Genomic DNA, 20,676 nt, shown 5'->3' on the forward strand with positions numbered 1-20,676 from the left:
TGACATCATGCTGATTGGACCTAGCGAACAAGAAGTAGCAACTACTTCAGACTTACTGGTAAGACATTTGCGTGTCAGAGGGTGGGAAACAAGTCTTGACACCAATTCAGGGGGCTTCTACCTCAGCGAAATTTCTAGGGGTCCACTGGTGTGGGGCATGTCAAGATATCCTACAACTAAAAAGGAGGCACAACGCCTAGTGAGCTTCTTTGGATTTTGGGTGCAACAAAGCCCTCCTTGGGGTGTGTTACTCCAACCTACTTACAAAGTGACTCAAAAAGCTGGTTGTTTTGAATGAGACCCAGAGTAAGAGAAAGCTCTGCAACAGGTCCAGACAGCTGTGCAAGCTGCTCTGTCACTTGGGCCATAGGATCCAGCAGATCCAAAGGCGCTTGAAGTAGTGGTAGGTAGGGATGCTGCTAGGCCCCAACAACTGAACTGCACCTGAGGCCATTAGAATTTTAGAGCAAAGCCCTGCCATCTTCTATAGATAACTACTCTCATTTTGGGAAGTAGTTCTTGGCCTGCTACTGAACTTCAGTAGAGACTGAATGCTTAACCATGGGCCACCAAATTACCAGGAGACCTGAGCTGCCCATCATGAACTGGGTATTATTTGATTTATGAGGAAGTGCACAGCACTTCAAAAGAACTCCTTCAGGGGCTTCCCTGGTGGCGCAGTGGTTGAGAATCTGCCTGCCAATGCAGGGGACACGGGTTCGAGCCCTGGTCTGGGAGGATCCCACATGCCGTGGAGCATCTAGGCCCATGAGCCACAACTACTGAGCCTGCGTGTCTGAAGCCTGTGCTCCACAACAAGAGAGGCCGCGACGGTGAGAGGCCCGTGCACCGTGATGAAGAGTGGCCCCTGCTTGCCGCAACTAGAGAAAGCCCTCCCACAGAAACGAAGACCCAACACAGACAAAAATAAATTTAAAAAAAGAACTCCTTGAGTCTTCTAATTTATGCAGAAACAAATCTAGGGAACATGTGTGGAAATGGATATTAGGGGATTAGGATCATAGTAGAAAGAACATAAAGTTGAATCAGGCCTTTGGACTTAGACTGGAACTTACACCACTGGTTCTCAGGCCTTCAGACTGCAGATTTGGGGACTTCTTAGCCTCTGTAATTGTATGAGCCAATTCTTTATTAGAGATCTCTTTCATATATATAAAGTTATATATATCTCCTATTGGTTTTGTTTCTCTGGAGAACCCTGATACAAGCAAATTATATAACATCTATATGTCTTAATTTCCCCATCCTGGAAAATTGGGATAAACAGAACTCCTACCTCCCAGAGTTGTGAGGATTAAAAATAGTTGATACACTGAGTTCGCTGAGGTTAAAGCAGTATCTTACATGTTTTCACATCCTTAGCACCTAGTAAAGTTTATGGCAGAATGCTGATGTTCATAAATATTTGTTCAATAAATGACTTGATCAATTTGTAAAATAATCCTAACATATAAAACTGTATTATTCATTATTTTTTATTCAACAAATATTTATGAGTACCTACTATGCTCAGGTATTATGCTAGGCCCTGGGCACACATTTTGAAACATAAATATTATCATCAAGAGGAAAATGAATCATTGATACAAGCTTTTTTTTTCCTCACAGAGCTATTATTCTTTACATAACAATTCATTCCATTAAAATTTCCTTTTATGGAAATAAAAAAATAAAGAATGAATAGCACATGCACTGGCTTCAATTACTTTCTGAAAGTCATATTAATTTACTTTTTGAAACAAAGAACAAAACAAAGATTAAACAGAAGATAAGAATTTAAATAAGGGTATTTGACTTCTTTTTTTTTAGTCAAGATGATTTCAAATTTGTTGCCCTCAGACCAGGGCCATGTACTTAACTCTTGTTTCAGATAGGTTGATGATTCTGAGACATTCCCTATAGTAATGCTGGTGAATATAACTCAAGCCATATTTACAGATTAATTGTAACATGATTAAATTTTTTATTTCCTTAACCGTGTGTTGGTTGGTGTAGTTTGAAATAATTAGATTATAGGGTAGCCCAATTATTTGGCTTAAACAGTCATGCATACACCCTAGGGCTTAATTGCCATGAATAAATCAATACCACCCGAAATTCATTGGTTGCCACTGACAATAGCTTTAACTGTACTTGCACAGTGTAAGAAATTCAATTAGCAGGCTAAGACCCATGATTAAAACTTTAGCCATTAAAATAACTGCTGGCTATCTCCTAGAGATCAGTTTTTTTTCTCAGTGTAGAATCTGTAATCCTACCCAATTTAAACTTTACAGTCATTTTTCTCAAGATAAGACTATCTAGTTTGTTGGGTTTTATTTTGGTAACCATGAAATACAGTACACTTCTCTTTAAAAAAACTGGGAAAATCATAGGGCTTAAAAATTCGTAAAATAATTAGACCTGGGTCTTGTCCAGGAAAATCTACCATTAAAGTAAAGAAATCTTAGAACATTATGACTAGTTACAAAGAAAGATATTTACAACGGAAAACGCCTACTTATCATATTTACTCTGAGAAGCAGCAAAGTAAAATTCATGATGAAGCTACCGCTGATTTAGACATTTTTATTTACTAGGTCGTCGGTTTCCAGTTTACTGCTAGGTTTTAAAAGTTGTTCCTAAGCGAAAGGAAAGGGAGAACGCCTATCCATAGACCGGGGGGTCGGCTATTTCTTTCGATCCGGTGAGCGGCGATCGAGGCGCGTGAAACAAGGGTAGGGGCGGGAATTAGCGACTTAATAAAACTCCCAGCTAGCGAGGAAGCCAGCCGGGTGTTAGACACAAATAGAGCAGAACAGATTTGGGGCTAATTAAAACCACCACAGGACACTCCCCCTTGCGTTAGCGGGGCTGGGTCTCCAGCATTCGCAGGGCTGGGGGCGGGGACCAGTTCGGATTCAAATTGAAAGCGGGATGCCAGCGCGTGGCCCAGCAGGTGCCTCCAGCCCGGCTCCCCGCGGAAGGCGTTTCCGCCCCTACCTGCCCACAGGGCCGGAAATTACCTAGAGGAGAACGGTCCCTCCTTTGTTGTGTGTTTCAATAGCGCGGAAAGCCTTAAAAAGTGCGCAGCGTAGAGGACGCGGGCTGGTTCGCCCACCGATACTCCACGCTTCTCCACCCTCTTGGCCGCTGTGTCCCCTGCGCTTCTTTTAGAATGCCACTGGGGGAAACCGGAGTAAAACTGGGAGGGGAGTGAGGCGGGAGGAGTAGGGATGACAGTAACAAGGCACAAGCGCTCCCTGTACTACCCTTCACAGATTACGCAACGGGAGGCAGCCAAGGGGAAATAGCGCATGCGCGGACTGCCTTTCAGGCGCGCGGAGGAAGTCGCGCATGTGCAGAGCCCAGAAGGAAAAAAGAAGCGAAGGGGTGACTGGCAGGTTGAGGGCGCTTTAGCTACTGAAGAGCCACAGCGGCCAGGGGGCGCGTGCGCAGAGCGCCCGAAGGGGTGGGGCTCTTCCAAGGGTACGGCCTCGCGCGCCCCCTGGCGCGCGCCCGGGGAGAGGAGGGAGCGGGAGGGGGCGGAGAGGAGGGAGGAGGCACGGAGGGCGGGAGGGGGGAGGGGAGCCGGAGCGAGGGAGGGTTTATCGACCGGGCGATTTTGGTTAAAATATTCAAAATGGCGGACGGAGGAGCAGCGAGTCAAGATGAGAGTTCAGCCGCGGCGGCAGCAGCAGCAGGTAATCATTACAGCATTTTACATATTCATATTCATACTCAACCCCGGCTCCCGCTGCCCCCCCCGCGACTTAGCATAATTTATTAGTACTCAGGATTATTATAATTAACGGCGGGGAGATGGGGGGCCGGGGAGCACGGAGCCCCCTCCAGGCGCCGAACGGAGGGGGAAAGAGGTTCGGAGAGGCCAGGCGGAGGGGGAAGACAGGGGCAAAGGGGGCTGCGATCCACCGCGCTCCTCCTGCCCCAGCCCACCCCGCCGCCGGCTCGCCCGCCCGCCGGCACCGGCCCTCCTCGTCAGCCGGCCGCCGCCGCCGCCGCCGCTGCCGCCTCCTCCTCCTCGCCGCCGAGCCCGAACCCGAGCGGGGCCGCGGCGGGGCCGCGGGGCCGGGGCAGAGGGAGAGGACAATAAAGACATTTTACATATTCATAGCTGCTGGGGCGGCGGGGCGCGGCGGGGCGCGGGCGGGCGACCCGGGCCGGGCGGGCGCGGGTTGGGGGGGGCGTGGAGGGGGAATGGAGGTGGCGGCGAGCACAATGCCGGGGAGGCGGCGGGGCCGGAGCGGACCCCGGCGGCCGGACAGCCGCACGCGTCCTCCCCCCGGGAGCGGGTGGGCGCTGCCCACCGCGGGGGGCGGCCCGGAGGGCGGCTGGGGGTGCGCCTGTGGAGAGCGCTCAGCTGGCGCCCGAGCCCCGCCGCCGCACCGGGGTCCGAGCGGGGCTGAGCCCGGGGGTCACGGACTCGGGCACCTCGGCCGCGCCCCACTTATCTCCAGTGTAGCGGCCTGACCCGAGCCAGGCCTGCGCTGTATGTGGGTAGGGGTGAGCGGTCGCGGGCGCTGCGAGGTGGCCTCGGGGCGGAGGGGGTGGGGAGCCCGAGCAGGGGTCCGCTTCTCCCCCTTGGGGGCGGACTGGGTTGAAAGCGGCCTTGGGGGAAAGTTGCCCTCCGAGGGGCAGGTCCTGCCGGGCCGCCCCATGTGCTCCGGGCCAGCAGTCAGGGGTCTCAGTGGGTCCCGGGAAAGCCCCCTGTCCCCGGGCGGCCGTGGATTCCCGAGGGAGTTGGGCTGAAGGTGCCTGGCGCGGTCTGATCTCTGTCTCCCCCTGCCCGTTCCCGCCCCCTCCCCCCCCCAGCCTCTGCGCTTGACCCGGACCGACGGGGCCCGGTGCCCTCGAGGGCCTCTCGCTCCCAGGCCCCTGAAGCGCCCGCAGGCCTCCCAGGAACTCGGATGTAAAGCGCTGCCCTCCTGCCCCTGCCCCAGAGCCGGCTGGGCTGACAAGTTGATAATATTCTTGGTTTCCCCTCTCCGGTTGGGAGTTGGGTAGGGGCGGGGATCCCCCTCCCTGGTTCTGTACTCCTGTTTTCTTGCTGGGTGCTGGGTCCTCTCGATTCTCTGGTTAGTTGAACCTCTCTCATTTGAATAATGTCTAATTCGGGGAGGTTTATATTATTGAAATGGCCGCCTGGCTTTCCCCGCCTCTCATGTTTAGTAATTCAGACCTTTAATAACAGCCACTCACAGCCCAACGCCGTGTTTATATTTTACATTCGCCCCATGTGCTTTTGTGGTTCGATATGATTCTTTTTTTTTTTTCCTTGGCAATCCACAGGGCTCTGAGATCAAACCCAGGCTGTGCTGGGAAGAGAAGGGGGAGAGCTAGGCCTTGGCTCCTCTAGCAGTGGCCTAGGCCTCATGTTCTCTGCCGCTTGATTTATTTACTAATAACCAAAATGACTCTCCCCCCACCAACTTCCACACACATACCCCTACTCCGCGGGCAAAACAAACCCTCTTGGGGCCTTAGCAGCGTTCAGACAACTCCGATCTAAGCATCAGCTCTGTCGTGTTTTGTTTTCTCTTAAAAAGACTTTCTTACAGTTTGCCGTAATATTGGGCCTAAGAAAAAAAAAATCCATGACTTCTCGTTTTCAGAGGCGAATGAAACCTATTTTGGTTTAATACAAATAAATCACTTTGTTTTGGGGCTAGTTCACCCCTGCCCCTTGGCTCCTACCCCCAAGTTAAACACTTTCAGACTTTGTAAAGGTCTGCAGGATTTGTAGAAACCAGTAGTTTTTTTCTAGGAGTTGTAGAATAGGTAGGTATTTTAGAAATTCCAATTAACAGCACTTTCACAATTCCTCAGTGCTGCCTTCCCTTTTCAGCCTCTTCATTCTAATTTAAAATGGGCTGATATTAATTTTGTGCTATCACTGTCATAGACTTGCTTATTTTATCTGTAGCACTCCTGAAAACAGAAATGGGGTTATGTTTGTTTTTTGAGTGTTTGTGTCATGGTTAAATGAGTGAAAATAGAATAAACACAGGCACTGTGTCTACCCTGATCTTGGAACTTACTCCGCTCCCAGCACACCGACCCCTCTTTCTTTAAGTTGCCAGGATTGATTTTATGTTTTATGTAGACTTAGGACATTTGGTCTGTGAAAGGCAGATAAACTTTTGCTATTTAAAGAAATAGTAATTTTGATTTGGGGGCTTTCCCTCGGTAAAGTTTTCTTTCTTTTTTATTTTGTATAGTTCTAATGTGTTTTTTAAAAACATGGTGTTGCTTCTCATTGGTGGTTTTTTAACTCCGGCTAGTAAAGTATCAGAGAAGTATTGTTTAACACCAATGTGTTTAATCTTTGAAATTATGTTAAGGCACTTGATGGGCAGTTGCGAGATACATATTTTGTGAGACATTAGTCTTCAGTTTAATTGGCAACAAAATTCTAGATTTGATGGGCTAAAAGCAAGCCAATTTCAATAACCACTTCTGACTATTATTTTACCTCCAGTATGCTGGCCCTGAATGCAGCAGGATAAAAAAAAATCTGTAGCTTTCATGAGAATGTTCAGGTGAATAACTGCTTCAGAGACCTGAAGCATGAAGTTGGATAGACAAAAAAACAGTAATATGATTTCATGCCTTCAATAGCATATGTTTTTGCACCCGATTCAAATCCCAAGATGTGGTCAAACTGATGATGTCATTGAACAGAGGACAAGGTGCAGCTAATTTGATTTATTGTCCCGAGGTGAAGTGTAGCAGTGAAACCTTCTCATAGGGAAACCATTTATCTCGGGACAATTTCCTTTATAGCTGCAATTTAACCGCTACCAAGGCTGTAGATATTTTATCCAAGATGATAAAATGTACGTTGCCTTTTACAAACAAAATTTCTTTCTTACAGTTTTTGTGATACAGGAAAGGATGACTTGTTAACTGGCCTTATATTTTGGTTGGCTTTCCATGCTATTGTAAAAATTCATTTCCTCAAATTCTCATTTGGAGACCATGGTTTTAAATAAGTATAATCATAGAAGTAATCCATGAGCATGCTTTAGATAGATTCTCTGTAATCCCACAAACTCCAGTAAGAAGCTGTGTTTCTTGATTTAATAAGAGCATAGGCTGGGATAAAGGAGAAATCATATTGGCCTCAGTAGCTATTTCAATGAGTAAAGTGAACTTGACGAGGATGAGGGCTATATATTCTGTTATGTTGAAATTATAGTGTTTAAAATAAGGTAGAATACTTAACAGTAAAGCATGTGCTTTGCAAAAAGTTTGTAAAGAAATAATTCAGAATTCTTTTTGGATTGTCTTAATTTAGTCTGGACAAGTTGTGCATTTTATTTTGATTGATTAGTGATTTTTAAAATTGTTCCACTGTGAGATAGTGATTCCACATATGATTTTTGATCTATTAGATTTTCCTGAGACATTTTCCATCATATTTTTAACTAGTTTATCTTAAAGTGATGATTAAAATGTCCTGGGAGTGTGGTAGAATTGCTGTGACTTATTCCTAACTCTAACTTCTGACCCAAGCTTGTTAGAGTATTTTAGGTTACTTTTGAGCCTTCATAAGTTTATAACCTGCCTGTCTCCTTTTGTATCTGTCAGGTGGCTTCCCACAAGTTTTCAGAAAACTCAGTGTTACTTCTTTCTTAACTTGCCCCATCTAGTAATTATAATGGTACTTATAATATTAGGTCTTGAAAATTTATGTGACAGCTGATCAAATATTTTTAATTTCTGAAAGGACCATTCTTCTTCCAAGCCATTCGTGTTCAAGTAATATTCAACCTTGGCCCCAAACTAATTTCTAATTCCTTTCATTTTTTCATTGTCAAAAATCCCAGTAGTCAAGGAAAAAAAAAATAGCGACTATTATTCAGGTTTAAATGGTGTTGTATTCTGCCGTATTTTAAATTCACTATTCTCTGCTTCGATAGGTAGTATAAAGAAGAAGGAATAAAATGTGTTTCATTGCTGCCTAGGTTGAAGTAATTGTTAATCTGTTATTCATCTGGTCAGTGGACTTTGGAATAAGTTTAGGACTCAGTGTTAAATTGCTCTTATAAAGCCACCAAAGATGTTTAAAGGAGCCTTGAATATCTTAAGCAGGTGGTTCTAAAATGACAGAACTGGAAATTTGAATGTTGCCTTTCATAAGTATTTTCCATTAAAAATGAAACATTTAAAATTTCTTGAATCTGAATTGCTTGATCTTGAGTTTAGGAGTGTGGGTTTGTGTGTTTAAGTTGTGTTTTTAAAATTGGTCTCACTTTCGTGAAAGTCTGTTCCTTTGTACTAGGAGGACTATAATATAATGTAGTAGTGATTGCCTTAATGTTATCAGTTATTTTTGTTTTATTTTTAATGCTGAAAGCCCACAGCTTTAGTCTTCTTTCAAGCACTATTAAAATTAATTTTCTTTTAAAATACTGGTGTATGACTGTCATTAATTTGCTTTTATACAGGTGTTGGTTCAGTTACAGTTTTTGTGATTAATAAAGACTTACTATGAAGCCTAATTTTAAGCAGGAATGTGTTTTCCTAATGGAAGTGATTGTATTTAGAACTATTCAAATAATTACTGTTTGCAGAACAAGTCACAGACAAAACATGTCTCTTTTTGGCCACCCATGTTCTTGTTTCTGTTGCCTCCTTTAATGTTAAATGCCTGAGCAAACATGTTTATTACTTATTTCTCAAGGAAATCTAATATTAGGTATTAGAGTGTGGATTTGATTGTTATACATCTGCCTTATTTGAGTTTCTGTATCCCTCCTAAATGAATCCTTTCGTCCTTTTCCTCTTTATAGGGAATTCTGGGCCAGAATTTTGCTTAATTCTTATCCTGTTTGTGTTGCTTAAAAATATCATTTTGAGTGGAATCAAGGTTGAAAGGAGGTAATAATTACAGTTCACAGATTACTTATCCATCTTCTTTTGCTGAACATTTTTGCACATTGTTGACATTTTGTAAATAAAGATAGTTGAATAACTTAGTAGATTTAAATTTCTTCTTAGGAATAAATTGGTTTTATTTTGTACTGAAATATTTCTGACTATGTTCTAAACTGGCAGTGAGCCCTTATAAACTCTTTCGGCGGTAATAGCAATGGAAATAAAAATAGCATGAGTGGAGCCAGTGCTTGACTTACTGATCCATGTACAGTATATTTAGAATTTGGAATATGAGAATTGTCTTGAGTTTCAGAACCTCTGATGTGAAGAAGCTCTTTACATATAATGCATGTTGTTTATAGAGTTCTGTATTTTTACCGCAGGATATTAATTTATTGAGCATTGATAAGATATTTGTACTCAGTGACTGATAAAATGCCTTTGTTTTATGTTTTTATTTTTTTTCCCAGTTAAGCAAATACTTGTTTTCAGTGTTGCCTAGATTTTGCAGACAGGCCTAGCAATGAGCAAAAGAAAAATCAGCAAGCCTCTAGATTGATCAGATTCTTTTTTAAAGTACTATACAGGAAACTAGATATTCCTCCAGAAGGGGACACATAACATTAATTTTTAAAATGACAGTGTGAAGCACAAAACTTAGCTCAGTGTGAATGTTGGTAGTAGATTTACTCAGCCTGTGATATTGAAAGTCCTTGCAAGTACAATTTAATTTGTCACATGATCTATTTCATAATTCTCTGTGTAACTTTATTGGTTTTTTATGTTGGAGTCATAGCTCTAGTGTATAAAGTTAAATCATTAAGTTGGTAAAATAATAAAAATTATGGGTAGGCCTTTTTTTCTTTGGACTGGTGAGCTTTCTCATTGCAATAGAAGGTATAAACAGGAATGGCTAGGAAGTGAACATTTTGTTGTGTATGTTTAACAGCTCAATTGTTTTGGGGACTTTCCTGGTCGTCCACACTTCCAAGGCAGGGAGCGAGGGTTTGATCCCTGGTTAGGGAACTAAGATCCCACATGGCAAAAAAACAAAAAACAAAAAAACAACTCAATTGTTTTTAACACGTGACATCTCCTCAAGAAATGGAGTTGTACTGACTAGCTTACTTTTTTGTTTTTTTTGTTGTTGTTTTTTCTGACTAGCTTTCTAATCTGCAGAGTGAATATATTTTTTAGAGAAAAGTGACTTAGCTATTTTCTTGTTTTAGTACACTTATTTTAATATTCTGCTTAGTGAAAAAAATGCTTTTTTTTGCTGATTCATACTGCAGTAGGCAAGTATATTTTAATCAGTCTTTTAAAAATAATTATTTAAGCATTTCTTAGCTTGCAAAAAAAATATCTGCTGCTTTGTACCTAGTCCCTATGCCAGTTGTCTTTGGGGCTAACAAGGGAATATAAGGCTTTGCTGTGGCATTTACTTAGCAGGGAAAAATTTTAAAGGAGTGTGTATACAGTTGGCCCTCCATATTGGTGAGTTTGGTATCCATGAATTCAACCAACTGCAGATCGAAAATATTGGAAAGAAATATTCCAGAAAGCTCCAAAAAGCAAAGCTTGAATTTGTTGTACCTGACAACTATTTACTTAGCATTTACATTGTATTCAGTATTGTAACTAATCTAGAGATGATTTAAAGTATGTAAGAGGTCGGGCATAAGTTATATGCAAATATAACACCCTCTTATATAAGGAACTTGAGAATCCCTGGGTTTTGGTGTCCTTGAAGATTCTGGAACCAATCACCTGTGGTTACCGAGGGATAATTGTAATTACATATTAAAATATATAATAGATAATAATGATCAGAGTAGAAAACAAAGTGTGTCCAAGTGTGTAGGAACCAAAGCATCCTAGAACTGTTGTAGCTGGAAGGTAATTTAGATACAGTCTATCCTAAAACCTTTACAGATGAGGAGGCATTATTCTCAGGCGGTTTACTGACTTGCCCACAGTCTCTTCACTATTGAGTAATGGATGAGAACTTAAGACTTCAGACTTTCTAATCTCCTCCCCATGCCCCCATCTCTCCCTCTACCTCATTGCTGCTAGTCAGAGCAGACTTTAGGTAGAAGATGAGATTTTTAAGCTGAATTTTAAAAGGGTGAAAAGAATTTAGAGGAATGGGAAGACATTGCCGGGGAGGTTGTGTTCAAGATTGTGCTGTATACGCAAAAAATGAGGTATTCTATGTGCAGGGAGGCCATTGGAGGTTTTTGAAGTAAGGAATCCTATGACAAAAGTGGTCAGTGTTCTAGGATTAACATGGTGGTGTGCAAGTTGATTTGAAATAGGAAGGGAGAGATTGGCTCCATGGAAACCAGTATATAAAAATTAAGGTATATGGTTGGTTGACTAATTGCTGTAAGCGATAGAGATACACACATAATAAGACAATTACCGGATATGAAGAGGCTTTCACTTTAACAATGATGTAATGAAAATAGGTAATCCATAGTAAGGATGTTGAGAATGTTGTCCAGTTACATCACACAGAATAAGGACCTTTGGGAGAAATTCTTGCCTAGTCTTTACAGTAAGAACTCTCTTATTTCTGACCAATGTTTTTGTTTTTAGTCTTCTGGACACTGAACTAATTGACTTTATTTCCTTTTCAAATCAAACTACAGTGTTTAGACCAAATTATTAATCTGAAAGTTTACATAGGCAATTATGGTATCCATAATTTTTCTTAGCCTCATTCCCAGTTCCATTTTAGGTCCTTAACGTTTTGCTTTGCATTTGTTTTATTGCTTCCATCTTTAAACTCCTGTTATTTTGTGTTTTATGTGGGCTACGTTATATCCTTTCTGGAGCAAGGCAGGTATAAATACAATAAAATTACTGTAACCATGACATAATGATACTGTCTGTATTTTTATAGTACCTTGAAATTTATAGCAGCACTCTCATTTTCATTACTCATTTGCTCCTTTCAGGAAATATTATTATGCCCGTTTTATTTTTGAGTGAAATGAAGCCCAGATTAAGTGACTTTCCCAAGGTCGTGTGCTTAATGAGCGCAGAATGTGTTTGGGGAATAGTAAGACTTCCAGGTTAGCAATTACTGAGGCTGCATATTGGAGAGTGGTGGAAGGCAGGTTGGGACTCTGTTCTGGAGAGCTCTGAATGCTGTGGGTTGGTGGTGCAGGAGTTTGGATTTCATTTGCTTGGCAATGAGGAATCATTGAAGTTTTTTGTTCTGGACCGGGGAGCCATAATCAAAGTCCTTAAAGTTTTTAGCAGCCAATTAGAGTCAGAGGATAGCAGGGTTTTGAGCTTAGATTATCAAAAGCAGTGCCATGAACAGAAGTAGGGAGTTGGAGGAGGGAGCCATTTGGGGGAATGGGCAGTGAATTCAATTTTAGACCCGTCATTTGAGACATGATAAGTGGCTCTTATGAGGCTGCAGGTTTATTGTGAAAATCAAGGAAGTTTTACTGAATTAAATGTGTGATAAACATACAAATAATAGGATTGAGATTTATGCTCATGCCACTTTGTGTGTGGACTGAGCATTGAGTCTGAACATTGTAAATTCTTGGCGTCTCATTTTGGCTTTGACACTGGCTTCTATAGTTGTTTCAACAATAAGATGGTGATAATACCATTGTTACAGGGATGCTGTGGGGAATAACAAATTGATAGCAGAAGCATTTTTAAAGTACTGTAATAGTTTTTCTTACACAAGCACAAGAGTAAAATCAGCAATTTTATTACTTGTGCTGCTGTAGAGAGGGAGAAGCTTTAGCTTTTAGATTGATTCTGTGGGACACCATACTGCAGGTTGTACATTTCCATGTGCAACCAGCACCTGGGGAGAGGGAGGTACACTCCAATGCTCTTGAAAACTACACAATGGAGGTATAGCATTGTGGCAAACATAAACTTGTCCTTGATTTCAGGGCATTCTGTTATCTCACCCCCATCCCTGCCTGTGCATTCTTATCTTTTACTACTTCCTTAAATAGCATGACTCAACAGTTCCACCAGGAAGTCCCCTTATAGGCCCACCACAAACAGTTTCTTTTATCAGGTTTTAAGTTTTTAAAAAATCTCCGTAAAGCTTTGTGTTGAAGAGCTGTTCTGGGAGGGTGGCTATATTTATTCTGAAGCGTGGGCTCTCCTCTCCTCTCCCCTGTCACAGTTCTATCACATGACCTGAAAGTAAGCCCACCGTTTTGGTCAGTCTGGTGTTTGGGATGCTCTGTGAGAACCTTTGCTCGCACGCTCACACTCTCCCCTCCCTTGGAATGTCGTGGTATGTGGTGTGGTATAGTGAAAATGGCACTGGGAGAGTTGGGAGACCTGGGTTCCCCCAGGGGACTGGGACAAATTACTTCACCACTGATTTTCTTCTTCTTCTTCTTCTTTTACATTTGTAAATACAAGAGTTTTCAAACAAAAGGCCATTGTAGTTCTTTTCAAAATGAATTTTAGGCAGAAGCTTAATGTTAAAAGGTAAGAGTGGAGCTGTTCTGATTGAGATGGGCACAGGGGCAGTGAAAGCATCCTCCCTCTACTCTCCACAGTGGCCCTTAAGACCCTTCCACAGGATCCTTAGGACTCCTGCTGGGTGCACTGTTTGAAAACAGTTATCCTTATTTACCATACGGGACCTATCTGTCCTTTAGTCTATCTCCACAAATAGCTGATCTCTCAAGCCTGTGCTTCTGTCCTACTTTGTCTGAATTTAGCACTTAATTTGTGTTCATTTAGCTAATTCAGCACTTCATTATACACAGTCTTATTTTTTTCTCCAATTGAGTTATGTAAGTAAATCTTGTCTCCTCCTAAGAGCCTTGAAAGCAGGAACACACTGCTAGGGACAGAGTAGACATTTAGCAAATGATGCTTGATTGATTAAATTAGGGGTTCTCAGTCTTTGCTGGGATAAGGCTTGCCCATGGAACTTTTTCAGCATGCAGAGGCCCAGACCTTACCACCTGAGTTTCTAATAAAAGTAGAGGTCTGGCCATCCATAGTTTTAAAAAGTTTGTAAAACATGATTCAGTAGCATTGAATGATTGCCTGTTGCATTTCAAGATTATTTCTTACAGTATCTTCAACTGGGTTCTCAATGCACCGTAAAGACTTCATAGTGGAAAGACAAACAGAGAACTAGGAAACTTGGATCCTTATTCTGTTTGTAGCATTATCTAGCTTTATGATGTTGAACAAATCACTTAACTTTTCTGGCCCATAGGATTCTAAATTGACAAATTATGTTTTATTTTCATACTTTGTTTTTCTTTTAAAGCTGTGGCGTTCTTCAAAACATGTTTTTGGGTGAAAACCAGTAAACACAACAGATACTTTGCGTAGTTTGGCTTCCATCTGAATACCATTTTAATAGACATATTAAGAATACAGAACATGATAGGCTTGATCCTAACTCAGCAGCAGAGCTAAAACATATGGGGAGTCTGAAATGGTAGTATTTATATTTTAAACTTGAAACATCTTACTAGAATGTGAATGAACAAGGACAGTAAGCTAATCAGGAACTGTAATATGTGAGCATGAACTGGATTATAATTAACCAACCTGACTGGTCCTTCTGCATTCATTTAATTCAATAAATACAGAGCTTTCTTCTATTCCTTGCCATGCACCCGGCACTGGAGAAAGAGTAGTGAATAAGACAGATACTGTCTCTGTCCTCTCAACGCTTACAGCATGTTGGGCAAGTCATACATTAAATAACACTGCTTACAGTTAATTGAGTAAAATATGGGAGATTCAGAGTACTCTGAATAAGATAGGGACATAAGTGTAAGATAGGGACATCTAATCTGGACAAAAGGATTTAGGAAGGGCTTCTGAGGAAGCAGTGTTTACACTGAGATATGAAAGGTGACTGAAAGTTAACAGTTCAAGTCTGGGAGTAGGAAGTGGGGTTGAAAATGTTGCAAAGGGAGCAACATATACATAATTCTTGAAACTGTGAAAATGTAGCACTTTCAAGGAACTGAAGTTCGGCCTGGCTGGTCCAGGAAGAGTAAGATTTAGCTGAAGAGCTGAAGGTGATTTCCAAATTATGAGGCTATTTTGATGATCTTTGTCCTTTTTTAGTGGCCAAATACACAGGTAAAATTTGTGGAAGAGATTCCATAACTTCTAACAAATGTATTAATTTCTAGTGATAACAGTAATAAATAATGTTTACCAAGTCTTTGTGCCAGTTACTAAGCTTTACATGCATTTTCATATTAATCTTTCCAATGACCCCATGGAGTGTGTACAGGTGTCATCCTCTTCATCTTTCAGGTGAGAAAACTACAGTGTAAAGAGGCTAAGTGGTACACCTAGGTCTCTGACCTATTTGGTATAGCTGTGTGCAATTAAGAGCATTACTGTGCTCTTAACCATTAACTTCTGCTTCCAGTCAAGTTGACTGATGAGCTATTCAGCAGCTATTTCTGAGTTTATCCTTAGTGCTCTTATGGAGTTCCCAGTTCCAGATTGTGTGGTCTAGAATTAGTGGTGCACTCATCTCTATCTTGCAGTTTGGGGACATGGACAATTGATTAGCAGATCTAATGTTAACCTAGCTTTCATGCATATCCAGTTGTTGATTATAAAAATATTTTGAAGCTGTTTGTATATAGATTGCTGATTCTGGTAATCCATAAATCCTGAACATTTTGGAATTATATTTTAAACTGAAGCTACTTGTCGATGTTAACATCCAGATAATTTTCATTTGGGGCATCATTTATTTTTTTTGTTGTTGGCTAGATAGGAAATTAGGACGTGTGTAAAATATTTTAATGTTTCTCAAATGAGTTGAGACTTAAAATTGATATGCTGGCAAGTACTGGGGATTTGTTTACTACCCCCGTCCCCCCCACCAAGCTGTAATTAAGCCAGCTTTCAGTTGAAGAAACATGACAGTTGATTATTGTTTCTGATAAGTTAGTCATTTAATGATATTGGTATTCCCTATCATGTATACCCTGTTTAATCCTTCCCCGTATCACCCTGTTTATTGTTACAGTGTTTGTGTCTGAAACATTTTTCTTTACACTACTGTGCAGAGGTACTCCCCTCTGAGTGCTTCTTCATGCAGTCAGCCAAGAAGGCTGTTTTGGCAGACTGTAATATATATTAACTCATATGCCAATCACTGTTAGTTAGGAAGGAATTGGTGAAAATCCTCTGATGTTATGAGAGACATTGTAAACATCACAAAAGCCTGAGAAGACAAATTAACAATTTTATGATTATTCCTGGAAGAAATCATGGTGTGATTTCAGAGGATTAGACTAGTGTCAGAGCCATTGCCAGTTCCATGATGCTGGAATCACATCTTAATAGTTCCGTCCTGCTATAAGACCCAGTATGGTGCTGGTTCAGTGATTGAACCCCTTTCCTGGAATGCTCCTGTTGGTGTGCAGACCCATGTATCCTAATTAGATGCACAGTGCATCCACATCCATGCTCATACCCCAGGTGTGCCTCCCCCTCTCATGTATGTGTACATAATTTTAAAAGGAGGGACTTCCCTGGTGGTGCAGTGGTTTAGAATCCCCCTGCCAATGCAGGGGACAGGGGTTCGAGCCCTGGCCCAGGAAGATCCCACCTGCCGTGGGGCAACTAACCCAGTGCACCAGAACTCTGTGCTCTAGAGCCCACGAACCACAACTACTGAGCCCATGCACCGCAACTACTGAAGCCCGTACGCCTAGAGCCCATGCTCTGCAATAAGAGAAGCCACTGTAATGAGAAGAAGCCTGTGCACCGCAATGAAGAGTAGCCCCCCGCTCACTGCAATGAGAGAAAGCCCGCATGCAGCAGTGAAGACCCAACACAGCCATAAATAAATAAAGATTTTTTTTTTTAAAAAAGGAGTCAGTGTACATCCTACTTTTTTTTTTTTAAACATGGTTCCCTATTCTTTAAGATTTACCCAGGTAAATAAACAATCCTTTTTATTTGCTAGGTATGATGACCTCTGGGTAATTTCAAGGCTAACCTTTTTTTTTTTTTTTTTTAAAGATCTTTGAACTTTATTTAGTTCAGTGACTTCTAGTGGCATAAATAACAAACGATAACGTGATCGTTGAATTATTACTCACAGTGGCTATAGCTGATCAAGGTTGAGTCGTCTTAGGTTAGTCAAAGAGGCCCCGTGAAGTCAGTGGAGGGGCAGTTTTCACCTTGTCTTATAAAACTGGAAAATATTGACATGTCTGCAGGTTTCAGTTGTTCAAAAACTAACCTAACCTGCCTTTTTACCTAATAATTTTTCACAAATATCCTTCCATATCTTACCTTATCCTTTTTAATGGTTACACATTTTTTTATTGTATTGATGGATCAACCTATTTACTTGTTCTTTTTTGGTGTATGTTAGATTTTTTCCATAGTTGTAGATACAGTGGTTTTTTTTTTTTTTAAAGATAAATCCTTAGGAATAGAATTGTAACATAAAAAAATTACACACTTAAAAATTTTGTTCATGTTGTCAGATTGCCCTTGAGAGAGGTACCATTCTATATTTTTATATATACTACATATTTTATGTACAATATTTAATAGTATCAATTTTCCTGCAGTGTCTCTTTTAAATTTTTGATATGTTGATAGATGAAACATTGTTTTAATTTTCATATTTTTGCTATAAGTCGAACATCTTATTACATTTTTCTTTTTCTGTATATTTTTCAAATGTAATGTAAAACTTGGGCTTCCCTGGTGGCGCAGTGGTTGAGAATCCGCCTGCCGATGCAGGAGACACGGGTTCGTGCCCTGGTCCGGGAAGATACCACATGCCGCGGAGCAACTAAGCCCGTGAGCCATGGCCGCTAGGCCTGCGCGTCCAGAGCCTGTGCTCCGCAACTGGAGAGGCCACAACAGTGAGAGGCCCGCATACCGCAAAAAAAAAAAAAAAAAAAATGTAATGTAAAACTGATTTACTTATTTTTTATATTATAGGGAATTTTATTATGCATTATCGCTTTTTTTTAAACATCTTTATTGGAGTATAATTGCTTTACAGTGGTATGTTAGTTTCTGCTTTATAACAAAGTGAATCAGCTATACGTATACATATATCCACATATCTCCTCCCTCTTGCATCTCCCTCCCTCCCACCCTCCCATCCCACCCCTCTAGGTGGTCACAAAGCACCCAGCTGATTTCCCTGTGCTATGCGGCTGCTTCCCACTAGCTATCTGTTTTACATTTGGTAGTGTATATATGTCCATTCCACTCTCTCACTTCGTCCCAGCTTACCCTTCCCCCTCCCGGTGTCCTCAAGTCCATTCTCTACATCTGCATCTTTATTCCTGTCCTGCCCCTAGGTTCTCCATAACCTTTGTTTTTTTTTTAAGATTCCATATATATGTATTAGCATATGGTATTTGTTTTTCTCTTTCTGACTTACTTCACTCTGTATGACAGTCTCTTAAGTCCATCCACCTCACTACAAGTAACTCAGTTTCATTTCTTTTTATGGCTAATATTCCATTGTATATGTGTGCCACATATTCTTTATCTATTCATCTGTCACTGGACACTTAAGTTGCTTCCATGTCCTGGCTATTGTAATTAGAGCTGCAGTGAACATTGTGGTACATGACTCTTTTTGAATTATGGTTTTCTCAGGGTATATGCCCAGTAGTGGGATTTCTGGGTCGTATGGTAGTTCGAATTTTAGTTTTTTAAGGAACCTCCATACAGTTCTCCATAGTGGCTGTATCAATATACATTCCCACCAACAGTGCAGGAGGGTTCCCTTTTCTCCACACCCTCTCCAGCATCTATTGTTTGTAGATTTTTTGATGATGGCCATTCTGACTCGTGTGAGGTGATACCTCATTGTAGTTTTGATTTGCATTTCTCTAATGATTAATGATAAAACAGTGATTTCTGTCTCTTGTTGTATTACACTAGTTCTGACCCTTTCATGAAAATGTATAACTTCTTAAATATTCTCTTTCCATGAGTAACCCCCCCCAATTAATCCCATACCTCTTTTGAATAGCAGTTTAGGGATGAGAATAGAGCTGGGGTCTACCCTGAGAACACTTAAACATTCCCTCAGCCTCCCGCATGTCCTCCAAACATGCACAGTCTGAGTTAGATACCTCTCCTCTGTTTCTGTAGGTCCTATTCTGGCATCTAAGTTACTATTTTTAGTTATGGGTTAACTTGTTTCTCTTTTTTATAATAGCTTAAGCTCTGTGCCTCACGGACTACATTTCATCCCTGACATTTAACACATGCTTGCTATGTATTTGATACTCAACAGATATTTATTGAATGATTTTTTTGATTCTCAGATTATTTTCTAGCAATATAACTTTAATAGCAGAGGAGAATGAACTTGTATCCTGAGAGAGCCTGGGAAAACTGTGGTGGCCCGTATAATTTAAAATTATTAACTATGAATTCTTCATTCTCTTTCGTTATGTATTGGTGATTGTTTTATATATCAAATATTTTAAATTATTCAGCTTTTCAGTAAAATTTACTTTCCAGGAAGAGAAGCATGTTTATCCTATGGCTTTAAGTACTCTACCAGAGATCCTTGGCAAATCAGTCTCCTGATAGAGGAAGCACATATGAAGTGAAAAGAGCATCAGCTCTGGAACCAGACAGACTTGGGTTTGAATCCCGGCTTTGATGCCTACTGGCTGTGGGCCACTGGGCTAGTTATTTAGCCTCTTTGTAGTACTTTACAGAATAATCTATTTCATTTAACATGTTTATTCATAGTAGATATTTATTGAATGCCTACAATTTGCAAGGCATTGTGCTGTTTGTCAAGTTTGTGATTGTAACAATCATACTGCTTGCCTTCATGGAGCATCCAGCGTGCCAAAGTTCTCTTCCATGTGACAATTAGCATTTACCCTCCTTCCCCTGGATCTGTTGCTGATTTCCCATCCACTTATCAGTGCTTCAGCAACAACCAAATCTTACTTATCTGGAACCAGCTGGTTTGCAGACTAACCATAGTTTATAAGAAATAGTGCATTTTTGAAAGAATGAGAAATGATCAGCAAAAACATCTACATATATTCTATGTGATCTCTCATTGACCCCTGCCTGGTGCTAGATGTATGTACCTGCTTGATAGTCAGATGCTTTACTGGCAGCTGTCTATTAGCTGTTCATTCATAGAGAGGGGATAGTTGCAGGTCATCTGTGGCGCTGTGATCCTGGAGAGCAGAGCCATGCCTTGCCTTTGCACAAAAATGTTTCTTTTAACAGAAGGGAATTAGAGTGAGCCTAATTTTTTTTTTTTTTTTTTTTTTTTTTTTTTGCGGTACACGGGCCTGTCACTGTTGTGACATCTCCGTTGAGGAGCACACGCTCCAGATGCGCAGGCTCAGCGGCCATGGCTCACAGGCCCAGCCGCTCCGCGGCATGTGGGATCCTCCCGGATTGGGGCACGAACCCGCGTCCCCTGCATCGGCAGGCAGACTCTCAACCACTGCGCCACCAGGGAAGCCCTGAGCCTAATTTTTTACTCTGCCTGCCCTTAAGACATTTTAATTTTTAATCAGATATTTGGAAGGACAGGGGTGAAGAAGGAATGGAAAGATAATGCAGATTGGGAAGTCTAGGAATTTATTCACTACCTACGAACTTGGAACTGACAGGACTTAAAATCATTTCAGTGCTGGATTGAACTGGGGTCTAACCTCCCAGCAAGCTTGGAGTTTTCTGGGGTGTGAGGAACGGGGTATTTCAGGAAGCTGACAATGAGGAGGAAGGTAATTTAACTTCTGAGTGGAGATG

At 41.4% G+C, this 20,676-nt stretch overlaps 1 protein-coding gene across 6 annotated transcripts in view; it reads left to right on the plus strand.

The window, feature by feature from the left end:
• The first annotated feature begins 3,631 nt into the window (after positions 1-3,631).
• POU2F1 (POU class 2 homeobox 1) overlaps positions 3,632-20,676 on the plus strand; it is a 180,635-nt gene continuing 163,590 nt past the window's right edge. For 2 of the 6 annotated variants that reach the window (XM_067031909.1, XM_067031932.1), the window contains exon 1: positions 3,641-3,704. In XM_067031909.1, the coding sequence (XP_066888010.1) occupies positions 3,644-3,704 (61 nt within the window). In that variant the 5' untranslated portion in view covers positions 3,641-3,643. Of the gene's footprint in view, positions 3,705-20,676 lie in introns of all 6 variants that reach the window. The other 4 variants (XM_059044654.2, XM_059044575.2, XM_067031937.1 and 1 more) reach the window with 4 other exon arrangements.

This window comes from Kogia breviceps, chromosome 1 (genome assembly GCF_026419965.1).
Source record: "Kogia breviceps isolate mKogBre1 chromosome 1, mKogBre1 haplotype 1, whole genome shotgun sequence".
Taxonomy (NCBI): Eukaryota; Metazoa; Chordata; class Mammalia; order Artiodactyla; family Physeteridae; genus Kogia; species Kogia breviceps.